Raw genomic sequence first — 22,890 nt, 5'->3', positions numbered from 1 at the left:
AAGTCCCCTTTCTTTCCCTTTGCCCTTTTTTGAAACTAGTGGTCTTGTCTACCATCAACACTTGATATTTTTCTTGATTTCTACCTTCGTCGATTTCAGCATTACGAAGAGCTTGGGAATCGTTTCCGTTATCCCTTGCATATCATAGTTCATCACAAAGTTCTACTAACTTGGTGATGGTGACTAGAGAATTCTGTCAATCACTATTTTATCTGGAAGATTAACTCCCACTTGATTCAATTGGTTGTAGTACCCAGACAATCTGAGCACATGCTCACTGCTTGAGCTCTCCTCCATCTTTTAGCTATAGAACTTGTTGGAGACTTCATATCTCTCAACTCGGGTATTTGCTTGAAATATTAACTTCAACTCCTGGAACATCTCATATGGTCCATGACGTTCAAAACGTCTTTGAAGTCCCGATTCTAAGCCGTTAAGCATGGTGCACTAAACTATCAAGTAGTCATCATATTGAGCTAGCCAAACGTTCATAACGCCTGCATCTACTCCTGCAATAGGTCTGTCACCTAGCGGTGCATCAAAGACATAATTCTTCTGTGCAGCAATGAGGATAATCCTCAGATCTCGGATCCAATCCGCATCATTGCTACTAACATTTTTCAACATAATTTTTCTCTAGGAACACAATAAACTGGGAGCAACATTGCGAGCTATTGATCTACAACATAGATATGCTAATACTACCAGGACTAAGCTCATGATAAATTAAAGTTCAATTAATCATATTACTTAAGAACTCCCACTTATACATACATCCCTCTAATCTTCTAAGTGATCATGTGATCCATATCAACTAAACCATGTCCGATCATCACGTGAGATGGAGTAGTTTCAATGGTGAACATCACTGTGTTGATCATATCTACTATATGATTCACGCTCGACCTTTCGGTCTCCGTGTTCCGAGGCCATATCTGTTATATGCTAGGCTTGTCAAGTTTAACATGAGTATTCCGCGTGTGCAACTATTTTGCACCCGTTGTATTTTAACGTAGAGCCTATCACACCCGATCATCACGTGGTGTCTCAGCAGGAAGAACTTTCGCAACGGTGCATACTCAGGGAGAACACTTATACCTTGATAATTCAGTGAGAGATTATCTTATAAAGCTACCACCGAACTAAGCAAAATAAGATGTATAAAAGATAAACATCACATGCAATCATAATATGTGACATGATATGGCCATCATCATCTTGTGCCTTTGATCTCCATCTCCAAAGGATCGTCATGATCTCCATCGTCACCGACATGACACCATGATCTCCATCATCTTGATCTATATCAATGTGTCGTCACATGGTTGTCTCGCCAACAATTGCTCTTGCAACTATTGCTATCGCATAGTGATAAAGTAAAGCAATTATTTGGCGCTTGCATCTTATGCAATAGAGAGATAACCATAAGGCTTTTGCCAGTTGCTGATAACTTCAACAAAACATGATCATCTCATACAACAACTTATATCTCATCACGTCTTGACCATATCACATCACAACATGCCCTGCAAAACCAAGTTAGACGTCCTCTACTTTGTTGTTGCAAGTTTTACGTGCCTGCTACGGGCTGAGCAAGAACTGTTCTTACCTACGCATCAAAACCACAACGATAGTTTGTCAAGTTGGTGCTGTTTTAACCTTCGCAAGGACCGGGCGTAGCCACACTCGGTTCAACTAAAGTTGGAGAAACTGACACCCGCCAGCCACCTGTGTGCAAAGCACGTCGGTAGAACCAGTCTCGCGTAAGCGTATGCGTAATGTCGGTCCGGGCCGCTTCATCCAACAATACCGCCGAACCAAAGTATGACATGCTGGTAAGAAGTATGACTTATATCGCCCACAACTCACTTGTGTTCTACTCGTGCATATTATATCAACGCATAAAACCCGGCTCGGATGCCACTGTTGGGGAACATAGTAATTTCAAAAAATTCCTACGCACACGCAAGATCATGGTGATGCATAGCAACGAGAGGGGAGAGTGTTGTCCACGTACCCTCGTAGACCAAAAGAGGAAGCATTAGCACAACGCGGTTGATGTAGTCGTACGTCTTCATGATCCGACCGATCAAGTACCGAACGCACGACACCTCCGAGTTCTGCACACGTTCAACTCGATGACGTCCATCGAACTCCGATCCAGCCGAGTGTTGAGGGAGAGTTTCATCAGCACGACGGCATGGTGACAATGATGATGTTCTACCGACGCAGGGCTTCGCCTAAGCACCACTACGATATGACCGAGGTGGATTATGGTGGAGGGGGGCACCGCACACGGCTAAGAGATCAAGAGATGAATTGTTGTGTCTTTGGGGTGCCCCCTGCCCCCGTATATAAAGGAGTGGAGGAGGGGGAGGCTGGCCGGCCCTCTATGGGCGCGCCAGGAGGAGGAGTCCTCCTCCTAGTAGGAGTAGGACTCCCCTTTCCTACTCCTACTAGGAGGAGGAAAGGAAGGAGGAGAAGGAGAAGGAAGGAGAAGGAGGAAAAGGAGGAAAGGGGGGCCGCCCCCCTAGTCCAATTCAGTTTGGGCTAGGGGGCCGCGCCCCCTGCCTCCTCTCTTCCACCACTTGGCCCATGAGGCCCATTACTTCTTCCTCGTATTCCCGTAACTCCCTGGTACCCCCGAAAATACCCGAATCACTCGGAACCTTTCTGATGTCCGAATATAGTCGTCCAATATATCGATCTTTACGTCTCGACCATTTCGAGACTCCCCGTCATGTCCCCGATCTCATCCGGGACTCCGAACTACCTTCGGTACATCAAATCACATAAACTCATAATACAATCGTCACCAAAACTTTAAGCATGCGGACCCTATGGGTTCGAGAACTATGTAGACATGACCGAGACTTATCTCCGGTCAATAACCAATAGCGGAACCTGGATGCTCATATTGGCTCCCACATATTCTACGAAGATCTTTATCGGTCAGACCGCATAACAACATACATTGTTCCCTTTGTCATCGGTATGTTACTTGCCCGAGATTCGATCGTCGGTATCTCAATACCTAGTTCAATCTCGTTACCGGCAAGTCTCTTTACTCGTTTCGTAATACATCATCCCGCAACTAACTCATTAGTTGCAATGCTTGCAAGGCTTAAGTGATGTGCATTACCGAGAGGGCCAAGAGATACCTCTCCGACAATCGGAGTGACAAATCCTAATCTCGAAATACGCCAACCCAACAAGTACCTTAGGAGACACCTGTAGAGCACCTTTATAATCACCCAGTTACGTTGTGACGTTTGGTAGCACACAAAGTGTTCCTCTGGTAAACAGGAGTTGCATAATCTCGTAGTCATAGGAACATGTATAAGCCATGAAGAAAGCAATAGCAACAAACTAAACGATCAAGTGCTATGCTAACGGAATGGGTCAAGTCAATCACATCATTCTCCTAATGATGTGATCCCGTTAATCAAATGACAATCATGTCTATGGTTAGGAAACATAACCATCTTTGATCAACGAGATAGTCAAGTAGAGGCATACTAGTGACACTCTGTTTGTCTATGTATTCACACATGTATTATATTTCCGGTTAATACAATTCTAGCATGAATAATAAACATTTATCATGATATAAGGAAATAAATAATAACTTTATTATTGCCTCTAGGGCATATTTGCTTCACGGTGAACATCACTATGTGATCATATCCACTATATGATTCAAGCTCGACCTTTCGGTCTCCGTGTTCCGAGGCCATATCTGTTATATGCTAGGCTCGTCAAGTTTAACCTGAGTATTCCGCGTGTGCAACTGTTTTGCACCCGTTGTATTTGAACATAGAGCCTATCACACCCGATCATCACGTGGTGTCTCAGCACGAAGAACTTTCGCAACGGTGCATACTCAGGGAGAACACTTTATACCTTGATAATTTAGTGAGGGATCATCTTATAATGCTACCGTCAATCAAAGCAAGATAAGATGCATAAAAGATAAACATCACATGCAATCAATATAAGTGATATGATATGGCCATCATCATCTTGTGCTTGTGATCTCCATCTCCGAAGCACCGTCATGATCACCATCATCACCGGCGCGACACCTTGATCTCCATCGTAGCATCGTTGTCGTCTCGCCAATCTTATGCTTCTACGACTATCGCTGCCGCTTAGTGATAAAGTAAAGCATTACAGGGCGATTGCATTGCATACAATAAAGCGACAACCATATGGCTCCTACCAGTTGCCGATAACTCGGTTACAAAACATGATCATCTCATACAATAAAATTTAGCATCATGTCTTGACCATATCACATCACAACATGCCCTGCAAAAACAAGTTAGACGTCCTCTACTTTGTTGTTGCAAATTTTACATGGATGCTACGGGCTTAGCGAGAACCGTTCTTACCTACGCATCAAAACCACAACGATAGTTTGTCAAGTTGGTTCTGTTTTAACCTTCTCAAGGACCGGGCGTAGCCACACTCGGTTCAACTAAAGTTGGAGAAACTGACACCCACCAGCCACCTGTGTGCAAAGCACGCCGGTAGAACCAGTCTCGCGTAAGCGTACGCGTAATGTCGGTCCGGGCCGCTTCATCCAACAATACCGCCGAACCAATGTATGACATGCTGGTAAGCAGTATGACTTATATCGCCCACAACTCACTTGTGTTCTACTCGTGCATATGACATCTACGCATAAAACCAGGCTCGGATGCCACTGTTGGGGAACGTAGTAATTTCAAAAAAAATCGTACGCACACACAAGATCATGGTGATGCATAGCAACTAGAGGGGAGAGTGTTGTCCACGTACCCTTGTAGACCGAAAACGGAAGCGGAAGCACAACGCGGTTGATGTAGTCGTACGTCTTCACGATCCGACCGATCAAGTACCGAACGTACGGCACCTCTGAGTTCAGCACACGTTCAGCCCGATGATGTCCCTCGAACTCCGATCCAGCCGAGTGTTTAGGGAGAATTTCTTCAGCACGACAGCGTGGTGACGATGATGATGTTCTACCGACGCAGGGCTTCGCCTAAGCACAGTATTATCGAGGTGGACTATGGTGGAGGGGGGCACCGCACACGACTAAAAGATCAAACGATGAATTGTTGTGTCTATGGTGTGCCCCTGCCCCCATATATAAAGGAGCAAGGGGGGGGGTGCTGCCGGCTAGAGAGGGGCGTGCCAGGATGAGTCCTACTCCTACTGGGAGTAGGACTCCCCCCTTTTCCTTGTTGGACTAGGAGAGAGAGGGGAAAGAGGTGGAGGAGAAGTAGGAAGGGGGGGGGGGGCGCCGCCCCCCTCTCCTTGTCCTATTCGGACTAGGGGGGAGGGGGCGCGGCCCATGCCCTGGCCGCCTCTCCTCTCTTTCCACCAAGGTCCACTAAGGCCCATTAAGTCCCCGGGGGGTTCCGGTAACCTCCCGGTACTCCGGTAAAATCCCGATTTCACCCGGAACACTTCCGATATCCAAACATAGGCTTCCAATATATCAATCTTCATGTCTCGACCATTTCGAGACTCCTCGTCATGTCCGTGATCACATCCGGGACTCCAAACAACCTTCGATACATCAAAACATATAAACTCATAATATAACTGTCATCGAAACGTTAAGCGTGCGGACCCTACGGGTTCGAGAACTATGTAGACATGACCGAGACACGTCTCCGGTCAATAACCAATAGCGGAACCTGGATGTTCATATTGGCTCCCACATATTCTACGAAGATCTTTATCGGTCAGACCGCATAACAACATACGTTGTTCCCTTTGTCATCGGTATGTTACTTGCTCGATCGTCGGTATCTCAATACCTAGTTCAATCTCGTTACTGGCAAGTCTCTTTACTCGTTCCGTAATACATCATCCCGCAACTAACTCATTAGTTGCCATGCTTGCAAGGCTTAAGTGATGTGCATTACCGAGAGGGCCCAAAGATACCTCTCCGACAATCGGAGTGACAAATCCTAATCTCGAAATACGCCAACTCAACAAGTACCTTTGGAGACACCTGTAGAGAACTTTTATAATCACCCAGTTATGTTGTGACGTTTGGTAGCACACACAGTGTTCCTCCTGTAAACGGGAGTTGCATAATCTCATAGTCATAGGAACATGTAAGTTATGAAGAAAGCAATAGCAACATACTAAAATGATCGGGTGCTAAGCTAACGAAATGGGTCAAGTCAATCACATCATTCTCCTAATGATGTGATCTCATTAATCAAATGAAAACACTTTGTCTATGGTTAGGAAACTTAACCATCTCTGATCAATGAGCTAGTCAAGTAGAGGCATACTAGTGACATACTGTTTGTCTATCTATTCATACATGTATTATGTTCTAATACAATTCTAGCATGAATAATAAACATTTATCATGATATAAGGAAACATAACCATCTTTGATCAACGAGATAGTCAAGTAGAGGCATACTAGTGACACTCTGTTTGTCTATGTATTCACACATGTATTATATTTCTGGTTAATACAATTCTAGCATGAATAATAAACATTTATCATGATATAAGGAAATAAATAATAAATTTATTATTGCCTCTAGGGCATATTTCCTTCACATCATGTCATCTTCCTTAAAGCATTACTCTGTTCTTATGAACTTAATACTCTAGATGCATGCTGGATAGCGGTCGATGTGTGGAGTAATAGTAGTAGATGCAGAATCGTTTCGGTCTACTTGTCTCGGACGTGATGCCTATATACATGATCATACCTAGATATTCTCATAACTATGCTCAATTCTATCAATTGCTCGACAGTAATTCGTTTACCCACCGTAATACTTATGCTCTTGAGACAAGCCACTAGTGAAACCTATGGACCCCGGGTCTATCTTCCATCATATTAATCTTCCAATACTTAGTTATTTATATTGCCTTTTATTTTACTTTGCATCTTTTATTTCTCTTTATCATAAAAATACCAAAAATATTATCTTATCATATTTATCAGATCTCACTCTCATAAGTGACCGTGAAGGGGTTGACAACCCCTTTTTCGTGTTGGTTTGCGAGGTTCTTATTTGTTTGTGTAGGTGCGTGGGACTTGAGCGTGATCTCCTACTGGATTGATACCTTGGTTCTCAAAAACCGAGGGAAATACTTACGCTACTTTACTGCATCACCCTTTCCTCTTCAAGGAAAAACCAACGCGGTGCTCAAGAGGTAGCAAGAAGGATTTTTGGCGCCGTTGCCGGGGAGATTCCCGCCAAGTCAAGTCAAGTCAAGACATACTAAGTACCCATCACAAACTCTTATCCCTCGCATTACATTATTTGCCATTTGCCTCTCATTTTCCTCTTCCCCACTTCACCCTTGCCGTTTTATTCACCCTCTTTTCTCTCTCCCTCTGTTTCCGTTCCCCTTCTCTTTTTCTATTTGCCTTTTTGCCCGTTTCTTGTTTGCTTGTTTGTTGGATTGCTTTCTTGTCACGATGGCTCAAGATAATACTAAATTGTGTGACTTTGCCAACACCAACAATAATGATCTTATTAGAACTCCGATTGCTCCTCTTACCGATGCTGAATCTTGTGAAATTAATACTGCTTTGCTGAATCTTGTCATGAAAGATCCGTTTTCTGGCCTTCCTAGTGAAGATGCTGCTACCCGTCTAAACAACTTTGTTGATTTGTGTGATATGCAAAATAAGAAAGATGTGGATAATGATATTGTTAAATTGAAGCTATTTCTGTTTTCGCTTAGAGACCGTGCTAAAGCTTGGTTTTCATCTTTGCCCAAATATAGTACTGATTCACGGAATAAGTGCAAAGATGCTTTTATATATAGGTATTTTCCTCCCGCTAAGATCATCTCTCTTAAAAACGATATTATGAATTTTAAGCCACTTGATCATGAACATGTTGCACTATCTTGGGAGAGGATGAAATTAATGATACGTAATTGCCCTACACATGGTTTGAATCTTTGGATGATTATACAAATTTTTTATGCCGGATTGAACTTTGCTTCTAGAAATCTTTTAGATTCGGCCGCAGGAGGCACTTTTATGGAAATCACTTTAGGAGAAGCTACCAAACTCCTAGATAATATTATGGTTAATTATTCTCAATGGCACACTGAAAGATCTACTAGTAAAAAAGTGCACACAATTGAAGAGATTAATGTTTTGAGTTGAAAGATGGATGAACTTATGAAATTGTTTGCTAATAAGAGTGCTCCTACTGATCCTAATGATATGCCTTTGTCTACCTTGATTGAGAATAATAATGAATCTATGGATGTGAATTTTGTTGGTAGGAACAATTTTGGTAATAACGCGTATAGAGGTAATTTTAATTCTAGGCCGTTTCCTAGTAATTCCTCTAATAATTATGGTAATTCCTAACAATTCTTATGTAAATTATAATAAGATGCCCTCTGATTTTGAATCTAATATTAAAGAATTTATTACTTTGCAAAAGAGTTTCAATGCTTTGATTGAAGAAAAAATGCTTAAGATTGATGAGTTGGCTAGGAACGTGGATAGAATTTCTCTTGATGTTGATTCTTTGAAACTAAGATCTATTCCACCTAAGCATGATATCAATGAGTCTCTCAAAGCCATGAGTATTTCCATTGATGAGTGCAAAGAAAGAACTGCTAGGATGCGTGCTAAGAAAGATTGCTTTGTGAAAGCATGTTCTTCTAGTTTTCATGATAATAAGGATGAAGATCTAAAAGTTATTGATGTGTCCCCTATTAAAGCTTTGTTTTGCAATATGAATCTTGATATTGATGGGACTGAAGATGAGCCACCTTTACCTAGAAGGTGTTCCAAAAATTCAGAGTTTTTAGATCTTGATACAAAAATTGTTAAAAGTGGGATTGAAGAGGTCAAAACTTTAAATATCAATGAACCCACTATTTTAATTTCAAGGAATTTAATTATGATAATTGATCTTTGATAGATTCTATTTCCTTGTTGCAATCCGTGCTAAATTCTCCTCATGCTTATAGTCAAAATAAAGCTTTTACTAAACATATCGTTGATGCTTTGATGCAATCTTATGAAGAAAAACTTGAGTTGGAAGTTTCTATCCCTAGAAAACATTATGATGAGTGGAAACCTACAATTAAAATTAAAATTAAAGATCATGAGTGTTATTCTTTGTGTGATTTGGGTGCTAGTGTTTCCATGATTCCGAAAACTTTATGTGATTTGTTAGGTTTCCGTGATTTTGATGATTGTTCTTTAAACTTGCATCTTGCGGATTCCACTATTAAGAAACCTATGGGAAGAATTAATGATGTTCTTATTGTTGCAAATAGGAACTATGTGCCTGTAGATTTCATTGTTCTTGATATAGATTGCAATCCTTCATGTCCTATTATTCTTGGTAGACCTTTCCTTAGAGCGATTGATGCAATTATTGATATGAAGGAAGGGAATATTAAATTCCAATTTACATTAAGGAAAGGCATGGAACACTTCCCTAGAAAGAAAATTAAATTACCATATGAATCTATTATGAGAGCCACTTATGGATTGCTTACCAAGGATGACAATACCTAGATCTATCTTCGCTTTTATGCCTAGCTAGGGGCGTTAAAGAAGAGCGCTTGTTGGGAGGCAACCCAATTTTATTTTTATTACTTGCTTTTTTCTCGTGTTTAGTAATAAATAATTTATATAGCCTCTGTTTTGATTGTGTTTTTTGTGTTTAATTAGTGTTTTTGCTAAGTAGAACCGTTGGGAAGACTTGGGGAAAGTCTTTTTGATCTTGTTGTAAAAAGCAGAAACTTTAGCGCTCACGAGAATCGCTGCCATTTTTATTTGGAAGGTGATATTTAGTTAATTCTTTTTGCATATGATTAATAGATAAATTCCTCACGTCCAGAAATTTATTTTAGTATTTTTGGGGTTCCATAAGTTTGCGTTAGCTACAGATTACTACAGACTGTTCTGTTTTTGACAGATTCTGTTTTTCGTGTGTTGTTTGCTTATTTTGATGAATCTATGGCTAGTAAAAGAGTTTATAAACCATAGAGAAGTTGGAATACAGTAGTTTTAACACAAATATAAATCAAGAATGAGTTCATTACAGTACCTTGAAGTAGTGTTTTGTTTTCTTTCGCTAACGGAGCTCACGAGATTTTCTATTTTGAGTTTTGTGTTGTGAAGTTTTCAAGTTTTGGTTAAAGATTTGATGGATTATGGAACAAAGAGTGGCAAGAGCCTAATCTTGGGGATGTCCATGGCACCCCAAGGTAAAATTCAAGGACACAAAAAAGCCTAAGCTTGGGGATGCCCTGGAAGGCATCCCCTCTTTCGTCTTCGTCTATCGGTAACTTTACTTGGAGCTATATTTTTATTCACCACATGATATGTGTTTTGCTTGGAGCGTCTTGTATGATTTGAGTCTTTCCTTTTTAGTTTACCACAATAATCCTTGCTGTACACACCTTTTGAGAGAAACTCACATGATTGGGAATTTATTAGAATACTCTATGTGCTTCACTTATATCTTTTGAGTTGTATAGTTTTTGCTCTATGTGCTTCACTTATATCTTTGAGAGCACGGTGGTGGTCTTATTTTATAGAAATAATTGATATCTCATGATTCACTTATATTATTTTGAGTGTCCTTTAGAACAATATGGCAATAATAAAAACTTTCATACAAGTGCGTTGAATACTATGAGAAGTTTGATACTTGATAATTGTTTTGAGATATGGAGATGGTGATATTAGAGTCATGCTAGTTGATTAGTTGTGAATTTGAGAAATACTTGTGTTAAAGTTTGTGATTCCCGTAGCATGCACGTATGGTGAACCGTTATGTGATGAAGTCAGAGCATGATTTATTTATTGATTGTCTTCCTTATGAGTGGCGGTCGGGGACGAGCGATGGTCTTTTCCTACCAATCTATCCCCCTAGGAGCATGCGCGTAATACTTTGCTTTGATAAGTTGTAGTTTTTTGCAATAAGTATGTGAGTTCCTTATGACTAATGTTGAGTCCATGGTTTATACGCACTCTCACCCTTCCACCTTTGCTAGCCTCTCTAGTATCGCGCAACTTTCGCAAGTACCATAAACCCACCATATACCTTCCTCAAAACAGCCACCATACCTACCTATAATGGCATTTCCATAGCCATTCCGAGATATATTGCCATGCAACTTTCCATTGTTCCGTTATTATGACACGCTTCATCATTGTCATATTGCTTACATGATCATGTAGTTGACATTGTATTTGTGGCAAAGCCACCGTTCATAATTCTTCCATACATGTCACTCATGCATCATTGCACATCCCGGTACACCGCAGGAGGCATTCACACAGAGTCATATCTTGTTCTAAGTATTGAGTTGTAATTCTTGAGTTGTAACTAAATAAAGTGTGATGATCATCATTATTAGAGTATTGTCTCAAGTGAGGAAAGGATGATGGAGACTATGATTCCCCCACAAGTCAGGATGAGACTCCGGACGAAAAAAAAGAAAATAGGCCAAAAAGAAAAAAAGAAGGCCCAAAGAAAAAAAATGAGAGAAAAAGAGAGAAGGGACAATGTTACTATCCTTTTTCCACACTCGTTCTTCAAAGTAGCACCATGATCTTCATGATAGAGAGTCTCCTATGATATCACTTTCATATACTAGTGGGAAATTTTCATTATAGAACTTGGCCTGTATATTCCAATGATGGGCTTCCTCAAATTGCCCTAGGTCTTCGTGAGCAAGCAAGTTTGATGCATACCCACTTAGTTTCTTTTGTTGAGCTTTCATACACTTATAGCTCTAGTTCATCCGTTGCATGGCAATCCCTACTCACTCACATTGATATCTATTGATGGGCATCTCCATAGCCCATTGATATGCCTAGTTGATGTGAGACTATCTTCTCCTTTTTGTCTTCTCCACAACCACCATTCTATTCCACCATATAGTGCTATATCCATGGCTCACGCTCATATATTGCGTGAAGATTGAAAAAGTTTGAGAACACCAAAAGTGTGAAACAATTGCTTGGCTTGTCATCGGGGTTGTGCATGATTTAAATATTTTGTGTGGTGAAGACAGAGCATAGCCAGACTATATGATTTTATAGGGATAACTTTCTTTGGCCGTGTTATTTTGAGAAGACATGATTGCTTAGTTAGTATGCTTGAAGTATTATTATTTTATGTCAATATTAAACTTTTATCTTGAATCATATGGATGTGAATATTCATGCCACAATAAAGAAAAATTACATTGAGAAACATGTTAGAAAGCATTCCACATCAAAAATTCTTCTTTTATCATTTACCTACTCGAGGACGAGCAAGAATTAAGCTTGGGGATGCTTGATACGTCTCCAACGTATCTATAATTTTTTATTGCTCCATGCTATTATATTATCTATTTTGGATGTTAATGGGCTTTATTTTACACTTTTATATAATTTTTGGACTAACCTACTAAGCGGAGGCCCAGCCCAAATTGTTGTTGTTTTGCCTATTTTAGGGTTTCGAAGAAAAGGAATATCAAACGGAGTCCAAACGGAATGAAACCTTCGGGAATATGATTTTCTCAACAAACGTGATCCAGGAGACTTGAAGTGGGCGTCAAGAAACAAGGGAGGAAGGCACGAGGCAGGGGGGCGTGCCTACCCCCCTGGGCGTGCCCTCCGCCCTCGTGGGCCCTCCGTTGCTCCACCGACGTACTTCGTCCTCCTATATATATATAGGAGTAGGATTTTCTACAAGTGCTTGCCACAGAACTAGTTAAGGGTTTCAACGGTGCAAAAGTTCTCAAAAATTCTGAAAAAAATATTGAACCAGCACACCTATAATATAACATGATCCAACGGAGAGATTAAAGAAATACGACTGTATGTGTCCTGGACAAAAAAACAAATAATTCAGTATATATTTATGTCGCAGTGAGCTGAAATGCTTATTATTTTTGGCTAGGACACATAAATGCATATTTTGACAATCCCTCCGTTGGATCATCTTATTACATTAGAGAGATGCTCCCATATTTATTTCATATTTTTTGATAACTTTTGAACCGTTAAAAGTTTAGGGACACTGAACTAGTTCTGTGGCAAGCTATGGTAGACACAGTTTTACCTATATATATCCACATACCCCCCAAACATCCAGGAGCACCATGAAAACCTAATTCCACCGCCGCAACCTTATGTACTCGAGAGATCCCATCTCGGGGCCTTTTCCAGAGCTTGACCGGAGGGGCATTGATCACGGAGGGCCTCTACATCAACTCCATGGCCTCTCCGGTGATGTGTGAGTAGTTTACTTCAGACCTTCGGGTCCATAGTTATTAGCTATATGGCTTCTTCTCTTTCTTTGGATCTCAATACAAAGTTCTCCTAGATCTTCTTGGAGATCTATTCGATGTAATCTTCTTTTGCGGTGTGTTTGTCGAGATCCGATGAATTATGGGTTTATAATCCAGATTATCTATGAACACTATTTGATTCTTCTCTGAATTCTTTTATGTATGATTGGTTTATCTTTGCAATTCTTTTTGAATTATCAGTTTGGTTTGGCCTACTAGATTGATCTTTCTTGCAATGGGAGAAGTGCTTAGCTTTGGGTTCAATCTTGCGGTGTTCGATCCCAGTGACAGAAAGGGAACATATACGTATTGTATTGTTGCCATCGAGGATAAAAAGATGGGATTTATATCATATTGCATGAGTTTATCCCTCTACATCATGTCATCTTCCTTAAAGCATTACTCTGTTCTTATGAACTTAATACTCTAGATGCATGCTGGATAGCGGTCGATTTGTGGAGTAATAGTAGTAGATGCAGAATCGTTTCGGTCTACTTGTCTCGGACGTGATGCCTATATACATGATCATACCTAGATATTCTCATAACTATGCTCAATTCTATCAATTGCTCGACAATAATTCGTTTACCACCGTAATACTTATGCTCTTGAGACAAGCCACTAGTGAAACCTATGGCCCCAGGTCTATCTTCCATCATATTAATCTTCCAATACTTAGTTATTTCTATTGTCTTTTATTTTACTTTGCATCTTTTATTTCTCTTTATCATAAAAATACCAAAAATATTATCTTATCATATATATTAGATCTCACTCTCGTAAGTGACCGTGAAGGGATTGACAACCCCTTTTTCGCGTTGGTTGCGAGGTTCTTATTTGTTTGTGTAGGTGCGTGGGACTTGAGCGTGATCTCCTACTGGATTGATACATTGGTTCTCAAAAACTGAGGGAAATACTTACGCTACTTTACTACATCACCCTTTCCTCTTTAAGGGAAAACCAACGCAGTGCTCAAGAGGTAGCAGGCTAGAAGATTTATCACTTGGAAGTTGTAATACAACATCATCAAAAAAGGGGGCCTCCAAACAGCTGAGATCATCATGCTTGTGAATTAGGGAGTTGATCTACAGTAAATCACTAGTGGGATAGGAATATCCCAACCTAGCTTTAAAGGCCCTCCAGAGTAGAGCAGCTTTGGGAAGGTGATCATAGTTCAGATCCATGTTCACCTTGTAGCATAGAAATCTGGCTGTGCATGTGTTTAATAGTTGCTTTTGCTTTAAAAAACTTGGTAACCTCACTTGACCCATCTAATCGTGGCCCTCTGTTTCCAATAAATATTATGATGGGAAAGCAGCTTATGTAGGTGCTCATTAATTATAGCTCTACCATTAGCTTCAACTGTGCTTAAATTTCTGTATTCCTCAATTAGGTCCCATCGAAAGATGATCTCATTAGCAACCTTTATGTCTGTACAAAGGTTGGAGAGATTTTTTTTACCAGATTTTCAATCGTTTCCTGAGCCTCTTGAACTTTTCTGTGATGATCTTGGCATTATCAACTTCTAGAACATCTTGATCCCATATATTTTGAACCATATTTCTGAAGTCATGATGCTGCAACCAATAGTTCTCAAATCTAAAAATAGTGAATCTGGGAACAGAAGTACCGATCTGCATAAAGCAGGGGGTATGATCAGATATAGGTCTTGAAAGAGGAAAAGCAATAGTACTTGGGTAATTAGTTGTCCAGCTTTCTGGGGTAAAAAAACCAACTTAGTCTTTAAAAAAAGGAGCTTCATGCACATTCCACCAAATAAAATTTCTGCCTTTAAGGGGGACTTCCACAAGAGCTAAGTTATTCATGGCCTCATTGAACTGTAACATATTGTTAGTATCACTATTGCCAATATTCCTATTATGAGGGTATCTAATATAATTGAAGTTACCCACAATGACCATTCAGTGTCACCTGGTATCTATATCTTTGAACCAATTGATGAAATTGGTTCTAGCTTCCCCTTTACAAGGCCTATAGATGTTTGTAAGAACCCAACTTGAGGGAAAATGGATGGAAATAGAGAATTCATTTTGGAATAGAGTTTGTCTAAATATACTATCATTCCAGATGATAATAAACCCCCAGAAGCTCGCACGTAAGGCACAAAGTCAAAAAAATTGAATCTCCTTGGGCAAAAGTTCTTTAAGTATGCACCATCAAAATGTTATTTCTTAGTTTCTTGTTAGCAAATAATGGAAAAGCCACACTCCTCTATCTTGTTACAAAGAGCAAGCCACTTATTACTGGAGTTAATTCCTTTATATTCTAGTTTAGGATGTTCTGAGTACTGTCCATTAGGAAACAAGGATCAAGCAAACTGAAACTTTCTCATGAATATAATTTTTTAGAGACATCAAAAGACTTGAAGTTCAACTCAAAATCATACATCAACCGAGTTAATTCAGATTCCATCTTATTACAAGGTGATAAGAGCAAGGGAAGACACTTTTTTTTTCTCCAAAAGCTATCATAAATTCCAACATTTTCACTAGCATATAAGCTCGCAACTCACGGCACCAGTGGTGTTTCCCTTTTTCACAGTTGCCTTCCCTCCCTCCGTGGCCTTCTTCTTGCCAATAATATCTTCAGTTGAATCATTGGGGTTCACCTCGCGGTAAGATACATTTAAATTCTTAACCACTTTATTTGGAAAATTTGGCAGACCAGCATGACTGGTCATGCAACTTCTTCAGTTGTGCATTACATTTCAGTCCATGTATTTCCTGTTTCTGCATTTTTGCAATTTTTTGTATCAAAGAGGCCCTACAATTCACCAAAATTAAAAATTAAACTGTTTGAAGAGCGTTCTTATAACCTCCGTAGGTAGTCGAAAAGATATTAGATATGATGGAATGCAAATATAAGCCGTCAGCTTGCTGAGACAGCAAAATTGACAACAAAATTCAGGAAGAAAGCACCTAAGACCAGCACACCCGGTGTCCCATCACCTTCCCCTGTGCCCAAGATGCTTAGAGCTCAAGCCGGGGGTGTTGACGTGAGGCAGTACGTAATACGTGAATTGGATTTGACAATTGAGTTGCACCCACGTCTGGTTCTCTTTCACCTCAATCAAGAACAAAAACAAGAGAAAAGAAGGAGGAATATACTTCTTGGCATGCAGATGCAGATGCAGGCAGCACGCCTTTGTTTCCTCTCTCAAACATAAAGGATAGAGCTGCGAGTTAAACTCGAGTTCCCCTTCCATGAGTGGCAATGATAGCCCATACCCCTCCTACTCCTCCCAGTCTTTTCCTACCACCAGCTTTATCTCCATCCATCCATGGATTCCATGGCCATGGGGGTGGCAAAAGGCAGCGCATGATATTTCTTCAGTAGGCATGCAGAATCAGAGGCCAATTATACATCCATGCATGCTGCACCAGGGCAATGCAATGCAATGCAACGCAACGCAACGCATGCAGAGCCTATAGCTAGAAAAGAAAGTTTAGCAGCACCCCAGCAAGAAACAGTGCCCTTTTTAACCAAGAGCAGTGGTTACTTTTTGGGTGAGAAGTGGTAGTAGTAGAGCAGGTGGTCAGTGACGTGCATGGATCCCCTCCACGCAAAAAAGAAGCAGCTCCATGGAGCCCCCCAGCTGTTCATACTGGAGTGGCAGTACTCACTCACCAGTCACCAAAGCGTACGTCAAATCAGATGCTGCGGAACCGAGGGCCGTGGAGAACCGATCCCAGGTAACATGGGCCTTTTCTTTCCCCATGGGGAGAAGTAAAAAAGAACCCTTCTTCATCATGGCGCCTTCCCCATGGCCAGTAAACGGCGAGTTGTTTAGTGCGTTGATCAAGGAGCGTACAGTAGGCACGGATCAGCCCTGACAGTTGCTGTTAGGGTGGTTAACAGAGGAAGGATGCCAGCGAAAGTTCAGCAGCTGGGGCAAAATCATGTCTTGTCCAGACTTTAGGAGGCTACTCCATCTAAGGATGCAACAAGATCACTCGTTAAACACCCCACCACCTGATTTCTTAGTTTAATACGGGTACATGGGAAAGGCTAACTACGCAAGATCAGAGAAGATAAGGCTATCTATCTATCTATCCAGTCCAGTCATATTCTAGTGCTACAATACACGTTGAAGCTTCGGCACTCACTAGCTGCATGCTGTAGAGTAGAATCTTTAGATTACTGTGATGACAGATAAAATTTGCAGCCTAGCTAATAAAGATAAATTCATAAATGGAGCACCCTTTATTTGCCACGGTGGGAGCACTCGCATATGCAAGTCGATCAATGGGGGGGATACAGGGTTAATAAGGCAGCTTAATCTAGGATCAGAACAAATAGGGAAGAACTGCGTGCTACAACAGCCTTTTAAAGGTAGTACTTCTCTCTGCACTGCATGCTCTCGATGTAGCCCCACTGTGTCAAATATTGACAGCATTCCAGGGTCTACGCGAGAGGCATATGTACCAATGCACCCAGCTTGTTTTCCTTCATCATCCTACTTCTAGTACAATACACGTGGACCAGATCAGCCAGCATACAATATCTCATCTGCATGTTGTTGCATGCTGACGAGCCCAGCAATGGAGCAACCATGCATGTGTTTGTTCATCGATCACCCGACGAAGTCATGGAGCAGATGGCCGCCCATCTCCTTGGTGAAGTGCCGGTCCTGGCCTCCGAACGAGGCCGCCATCGCGTAGGCGTCGCTGACGTCCTCCAGCCCGAACCGGTGCGCGAGGTTGAGCGGGAGCGCCGCCGGCAGGGGCTCGGCGATGTAGGCCCGGTTGTTCTGGTGGAGGCCGAGGGTGAGGGAGACGCCGCCGCTGCTCCCAGCGCCGCCTTCCACATGCTGGGGGTGCGAAAGTGCCATGCTGCCGTGGTGGTGCGCGGCCATCCCGCCGCCGTTGTACGCGAAGCTCACCTGTCCCGCCATGTCGTGGGTCATCGGGGAGAGCTCGCTCTGGATGTGCCGAGAGGCGTTGTGGTGGTGGGCGCCGCGGCCCTGTGACATGCTGCTGCTTTGCCCTTGCTGCGAGTTCGAAGGATCGGAGGGCCTCCCGCTGCTGTCCGGCGAGTGCTGCTGGGTTTGCTGCTGCGCGCCGAGCTGATTCTTGTCGGCGGCCGAGCTCTTGTGCCCCTGCCGCATCTCCAGGTTGTGGATTTCTTCCACCATTGGCTTCCAGAGTCTAACCCTTGCGTTGATGAACCAGTTTGAGACCTGCCCACCATGAAATGTTTCAAGATCATCAGGCAGGCAATGTTTTCAAAGTTCTATAACTTGCTCATTTTATAGTACAAGTAGTATGTGCTTGGTGCTAAGAGATCTTGCTAGAAGCCAGCATGGCATGAAGAGTTACATTGGAATCACTGGAAACATGAAATGGTTACTTGCCTGATTCCTCGTTAAGCCTGTCTGCTTAGCCAACATTTGCTTGTCGCTATCAGTTGGGTACCTGGAAACCACCAAGCATTAGAGGGATGGCAAATACAGAACCATTCGGGCAGGCAGCAACATCTTTACAGGTTAATTAGAAGCTTCGTAAAAAAAACTGGACATTGTTTTGAAGTTACATTACGCCATTTAGACCTAAAAGCTAGCATGTCATTATGTGCTCTAGTCATTTAGGATATCTTATGACAACAAATTAGTTCAGTTAAGAAGTTTAGGAAAAATCACATTGTAAACTCAGGAACAGTAACTCACTCAAACCGGCATTTTATGAACACAGGTGTAGAAGTCTACACTAGGAAATATATAGGAAATAAAATAAGTGTGAAAGAACAAGTTTTTCTATAGTACACACTTATATTGCTAGTAACAAAATACAGAAAGCTGATAAAGCATGGATGCACCCTATTTGACATGTCTACTTCCTCCGTCTCATCTCATCTTCGGTTGTAATAACATCTTATATTACGAGACAGAGGGAGTATATGTTATTTGCAGTGCAGTCTCCATCAAATCATCAGATCGACGAGAATTGACCACCACTAACAAAAGCGGCAAAGATATAGTGACATCGTTTTTAGATTTGGTGCCTAGCCTATAAGTTAGATGCAAAGAGAGCCCACTGTTTAGTTGGTGTACAATCGTCAGAAACTAAATTTCAAGTGGGACCCATGCTGGAACCCCCCAAAAGACATGCATTTAATGATAGTTGAGCGTTCTTCTTATCATACGGTACCAATCGACAGTCGACACAGATCTAGTTTTACCGAAGGATTTCCCCCCACTTCTACAAAATTCCTTTTCTCCTGTTAGATTGCATGCACTAAAACAGTGGCGAGCTAATCCGCAATTTCAGTGGACAGTGGGTGCCCACGAAAATAAGATTTATAAACTTTCAGTAAAGCAAACGATCTGAAGCCATAGGTTTGCTTGTGCTTGCACACTATCTCAGGCATTTATCCCATGTCTCGGATCTATGAACGATGCTCACACTAGAAGGAATCGTTTGTTAGTTGCACTTGCAGCATATCATAATGGCATGTCATGTCACTGCTACCCTACTATGGGTATAAACATTCGCATTTGCCAGCTGCAGGTACAGCTAAGATACCATCGTAATTACTCCCTCCGTTCCATAATACTTGTCATGGTTTTAGTTCAAAGACAAGTATTACGGAATCAGAGGGAGTATATTTCAAGAACTGCATAGTGCAGCTCCATGTTATGAACACGAAATCAAATATGATGGAGGACATGCCATGTACTCACGGATGCAAGAAGTGCTCGAACAGCCAGGCGCGAAGGACCGACACCGCGCGCTCGGGGAGTCCCCTCTGAGGCCGCCAAATGTTGTGGGGCTGGCTGAACGCGTTGGCGTTGCTTCCCCTCATAAGGGCGGCGCCGCCGCCCATGAGCCCGAAGTTGGCCATGTCTTCCTTGCCAAGGCTGTCTTTCCCGGCGGCCACCTTGCTGGTGTTGCGCAGCTGGCTCTGTATGGTGCTCTTGAGATACTTGAAATGCTTCGACATCGTCCGGAGAGCGATGGAGGCGAAGGGGGCGGCGTTGCTCAGCCCGGCGACGGTTTCGAACGAGGAGATCACGGCTTGGAGCTGCTGGTAGTATTGCCTGTATCGCTTGCAAACCTACAAGATTGTTGTGCTTGTGTTAGAACAGAGATAATAAGTGGGACTGCCTTAGTTGTTGCAGCCAATAAACACCTACAATCTTGGTAAGAAGTTGTACAGATGAGTTGTTTGAAAGAAACGGATTATCGTGTGTAGATGTGTGCACACTACCAGATCATATGTCACTTCAAAATTATTGACCTAGCTATGATTACATGAAGGGAAACAACTTTCCTGAGCTAAATTAAACCAGTGTGTACTATGCTTTTATGAAGAAAAAACAAGAAGCTGGGACTACATGGACAGCAGAATCTTACAGCTTTACATCGATGAGTATAGAACCATGCTGAAAGAGGACAAACTCTAGGAATCTTAGAAAGCAGCAACTTGAATTTTTTTATGAAATAAAATTAGAGCATACTGTGGAATTTGGCTGTTCTAATTTCATGTTCATGAACCACTACTGTGTGCAACTCTTTGATCATCGACTCCAGATCAAGTTGCTGCTAGTTTTACAAGAAGACCAAAAGAAAATAATTGTTCAACACCAACAGTGCAACAATAAGTGAGGCATATAATAAGCAAAGAAATATATCCAAAAGAGCAGATATCATGATCCATACATATCAACCACCATCAAATCGAGAGCACAAGAAATAAGCTGTGGAACCACAGTGAATAAAGATTCACAAGCTGCATCCGTGATGTGACCATGAGATGTTGGTCAGATTCTTCTCCACGAAGAAGAAAATAATTATGACATGGGAACGGAAGAGAAAGATGCATGAAGAGAAGGGAATTTAGAGGCTACATAGTATGATTGATAACTCACTTCTTCCATGAGGGAGATGAGCCTAGTCTTCCTCCACTGCTGCTCGGCGCCGGAGACCGTGACGCCTTCAGCGGCAGCGCGGTCGCTGCTGTCCATCTCGTGGCCGACGTCGCCGGCGGCGTCCATGGCATCCAAGTCGAGCAACCCGTCGTCGGAGCAGCGGTCCAGCTGCGAGGGCCGGCCGCCGACGTCGCAGATCTCCTCCAGCAGCTTCTGCGCGGGGCCCAGGAACCTGGAGCGGCCGAGCACGGCTGCGTAGCCCGTGAAGGGGCCATACGGCCCGGTGGCACCGGCGAGGTGCCTCCGCTGCTGGGGCGGAGGGTTCGAGGAGGACGAGGAGAGCGAGAGCGCGAAGTTCTGGCTCGGGATCTGGGCTCCTGCCGGCATCCCGTGGACCAGGAGCTGGTTGTGGGCGTGCGCCAGCGTGGGGCTGTGCGGCGAGTAGGAGGAGGAGGAGGAGGCGTAGGAGTAGAAGGGCACCGTGGGCGGCGGCCAGGCGCCCGGCGTGGGCGAGGAGGAGTCCGCCGGGTCCGGCGGGAACCGCAGCTTCTCGCGGCGGCTATGCTGCGGCACGTGGTAGAGCTGCCCCGCGGCGGCCTGGCCAAGCAGCAGCTGGTGCTGGTGGTGCTGCTGATGCTGGTGCTGGTGCTGGTGCTCGGCGCCGGCCCCGTACCCGCCAGCGGCCGATGACATGGCGATGGCGGCGGCGCGGCCGTGTACGTGCGCGCGTACGTAGGTAAGCTCAGCTCGCCCAGCCTCGGAGGCCGCGCGACGTAGCTCGGTTACCTGGCTAGACGCCCTGGAGAGAGTAAGGGAGAGAGAAAGAGAGGGAGGGGTGGAGGACAGGAAGGGGGAGGGGAGATCGAGAAGGCAGCGGCTCCCGCACTTTGCGAGCGCCTGGCCGGGGGGGAGCACTGGCAGGGGTTCGTCGCCGCGCGCTCGATCGGCCGACCTGATCTGATGTCCCTCTGCTTTTGTGCGTTTTTGGTGGTGGCGTCGGGCTGGGTTCGGGCGGGGTGCCTTTCCTTTCTCTCTTTCTGCAAAGGTGCGCGCAGCAGCTAGGCTAGCCGCGGCAGAGGATGAGGCGAAGGAGGGAGGAGGGCGACGGGAAATGGTGAGCAGTGAAAGAGAAAGGCAGAAAGGGAGTTGGTGCTGGTCTGGTCTGCTCGTTCGTGTGAGTGAGTGAGGAAGAGGAGGTGGATGGACGAGATGGATGACCCGAGCTAGAGCGAGGGGAGAGCCAGGCTGCCTGCCAGGGGTAGTGGGTTTTGTACTTCCGGCGCCGGGCAGGAGGCTCTGCCAGGTTTTATGGACGCCGACGCCGAGGGAGCGGAGCGGTCCGTGGGTTTTTCCCCCGGTCTACATAGGAATAGTTCACTGGAGAAGATTTTCTCCTTTTATTTTGCGAGTCATTGAAGATTTTCTCATATTAATGGTGTCGACCAGATGATTTAATCTTGATTTTCTGTTGTCGGTGTGTACCCAACAAAACTCCACATAAAGATATCAGACGACTTAGACTTAAACAAAATCTAAGACAACTTAGATTTAACAAAACGATTTCCATTGAAATTTATGTCCCACAAGCTAAACAAAATAAGTGTCTTAACTTTGTACCAACTTTAGTATAAATTTGTACTAAGCTTGAGACACTTATCTTGGAACGGAGGGAGTATGTCATAGTAACAAATAAA

General features: G+C 43.1%; 1 protein-coding gene across 1 annotated transcript; it reads right to left on the bottom strand.

Annotated features, from left to right (window-relative positions):
- Positions 1-17,509: 17,509 nt before the first annotated feature.
- Positions 17,510-22,474, bottom strand: LOC125520381 (uncharacterized). The gene is made up of 4 exons (XM_048685306.2): positions 21,197-22,474; positions 20,009-20,382; positions 18,683-18,743; positions 17,510-18,508 (listed from the first exon to the last, which is right to left on the bottom strand). The coding sequence occupies exons 1-4, from the start codon at positions 21,887-21,889 to the stop codon at positions 17,903-17,905; spliced, it is 1,734 nt and encodes a 577-aa protein (XP_048541263.1). The 5' UTR covers positions 21,890-22,474; the 3' UTR covers positions 17,510-17,902.
- Positions 22,475-22,890: the final 416 nt, after the last annotated feature.

This window comes from Triticum urartu, chromosome 1A (genome assembly GCF_056163025.1).
Source record: "Triticum urartu cultivar PI428250 chromosome 1A, HENAU_Tu73, whole genome shotgun sequence".
NCBI lineage: Eukaryota > Viridiplantae > Streptophyta > Magnoliopsida > Poales > Poaceae > Triticum > Triticum urartu.
Note: the sequence above shows the minus strand (reverse complement) of the source record. Positions and strands in the feature narration are given on the sequence as shown.

Excerpts from the sequence above, each read along its gene's own strand:
- LOC125520381 (XM_048685306.2), bottom strand. The coding sequence starts at position 21,889 with ATGTCATCGGCCGCTGGCGGGTACGGGGCCGGCGCCGAGCACCAGCAC. Across the intron at positions 18,744-20,008 it reads TTCGAGCACTTCTTGCATCC|GTACCCAACTGATAGCGACA; the intron begins GTGAGTACATGG and ends GGTGGTTTCCAG. Across the intron at positions 18,509-18,682 it reads CAGGCTTAACGAGGAATCAG|GTCTCAAACTGGTTCATCAA; the intron begins GCAAGTAACCAT and ends CATGGTGGGCAG.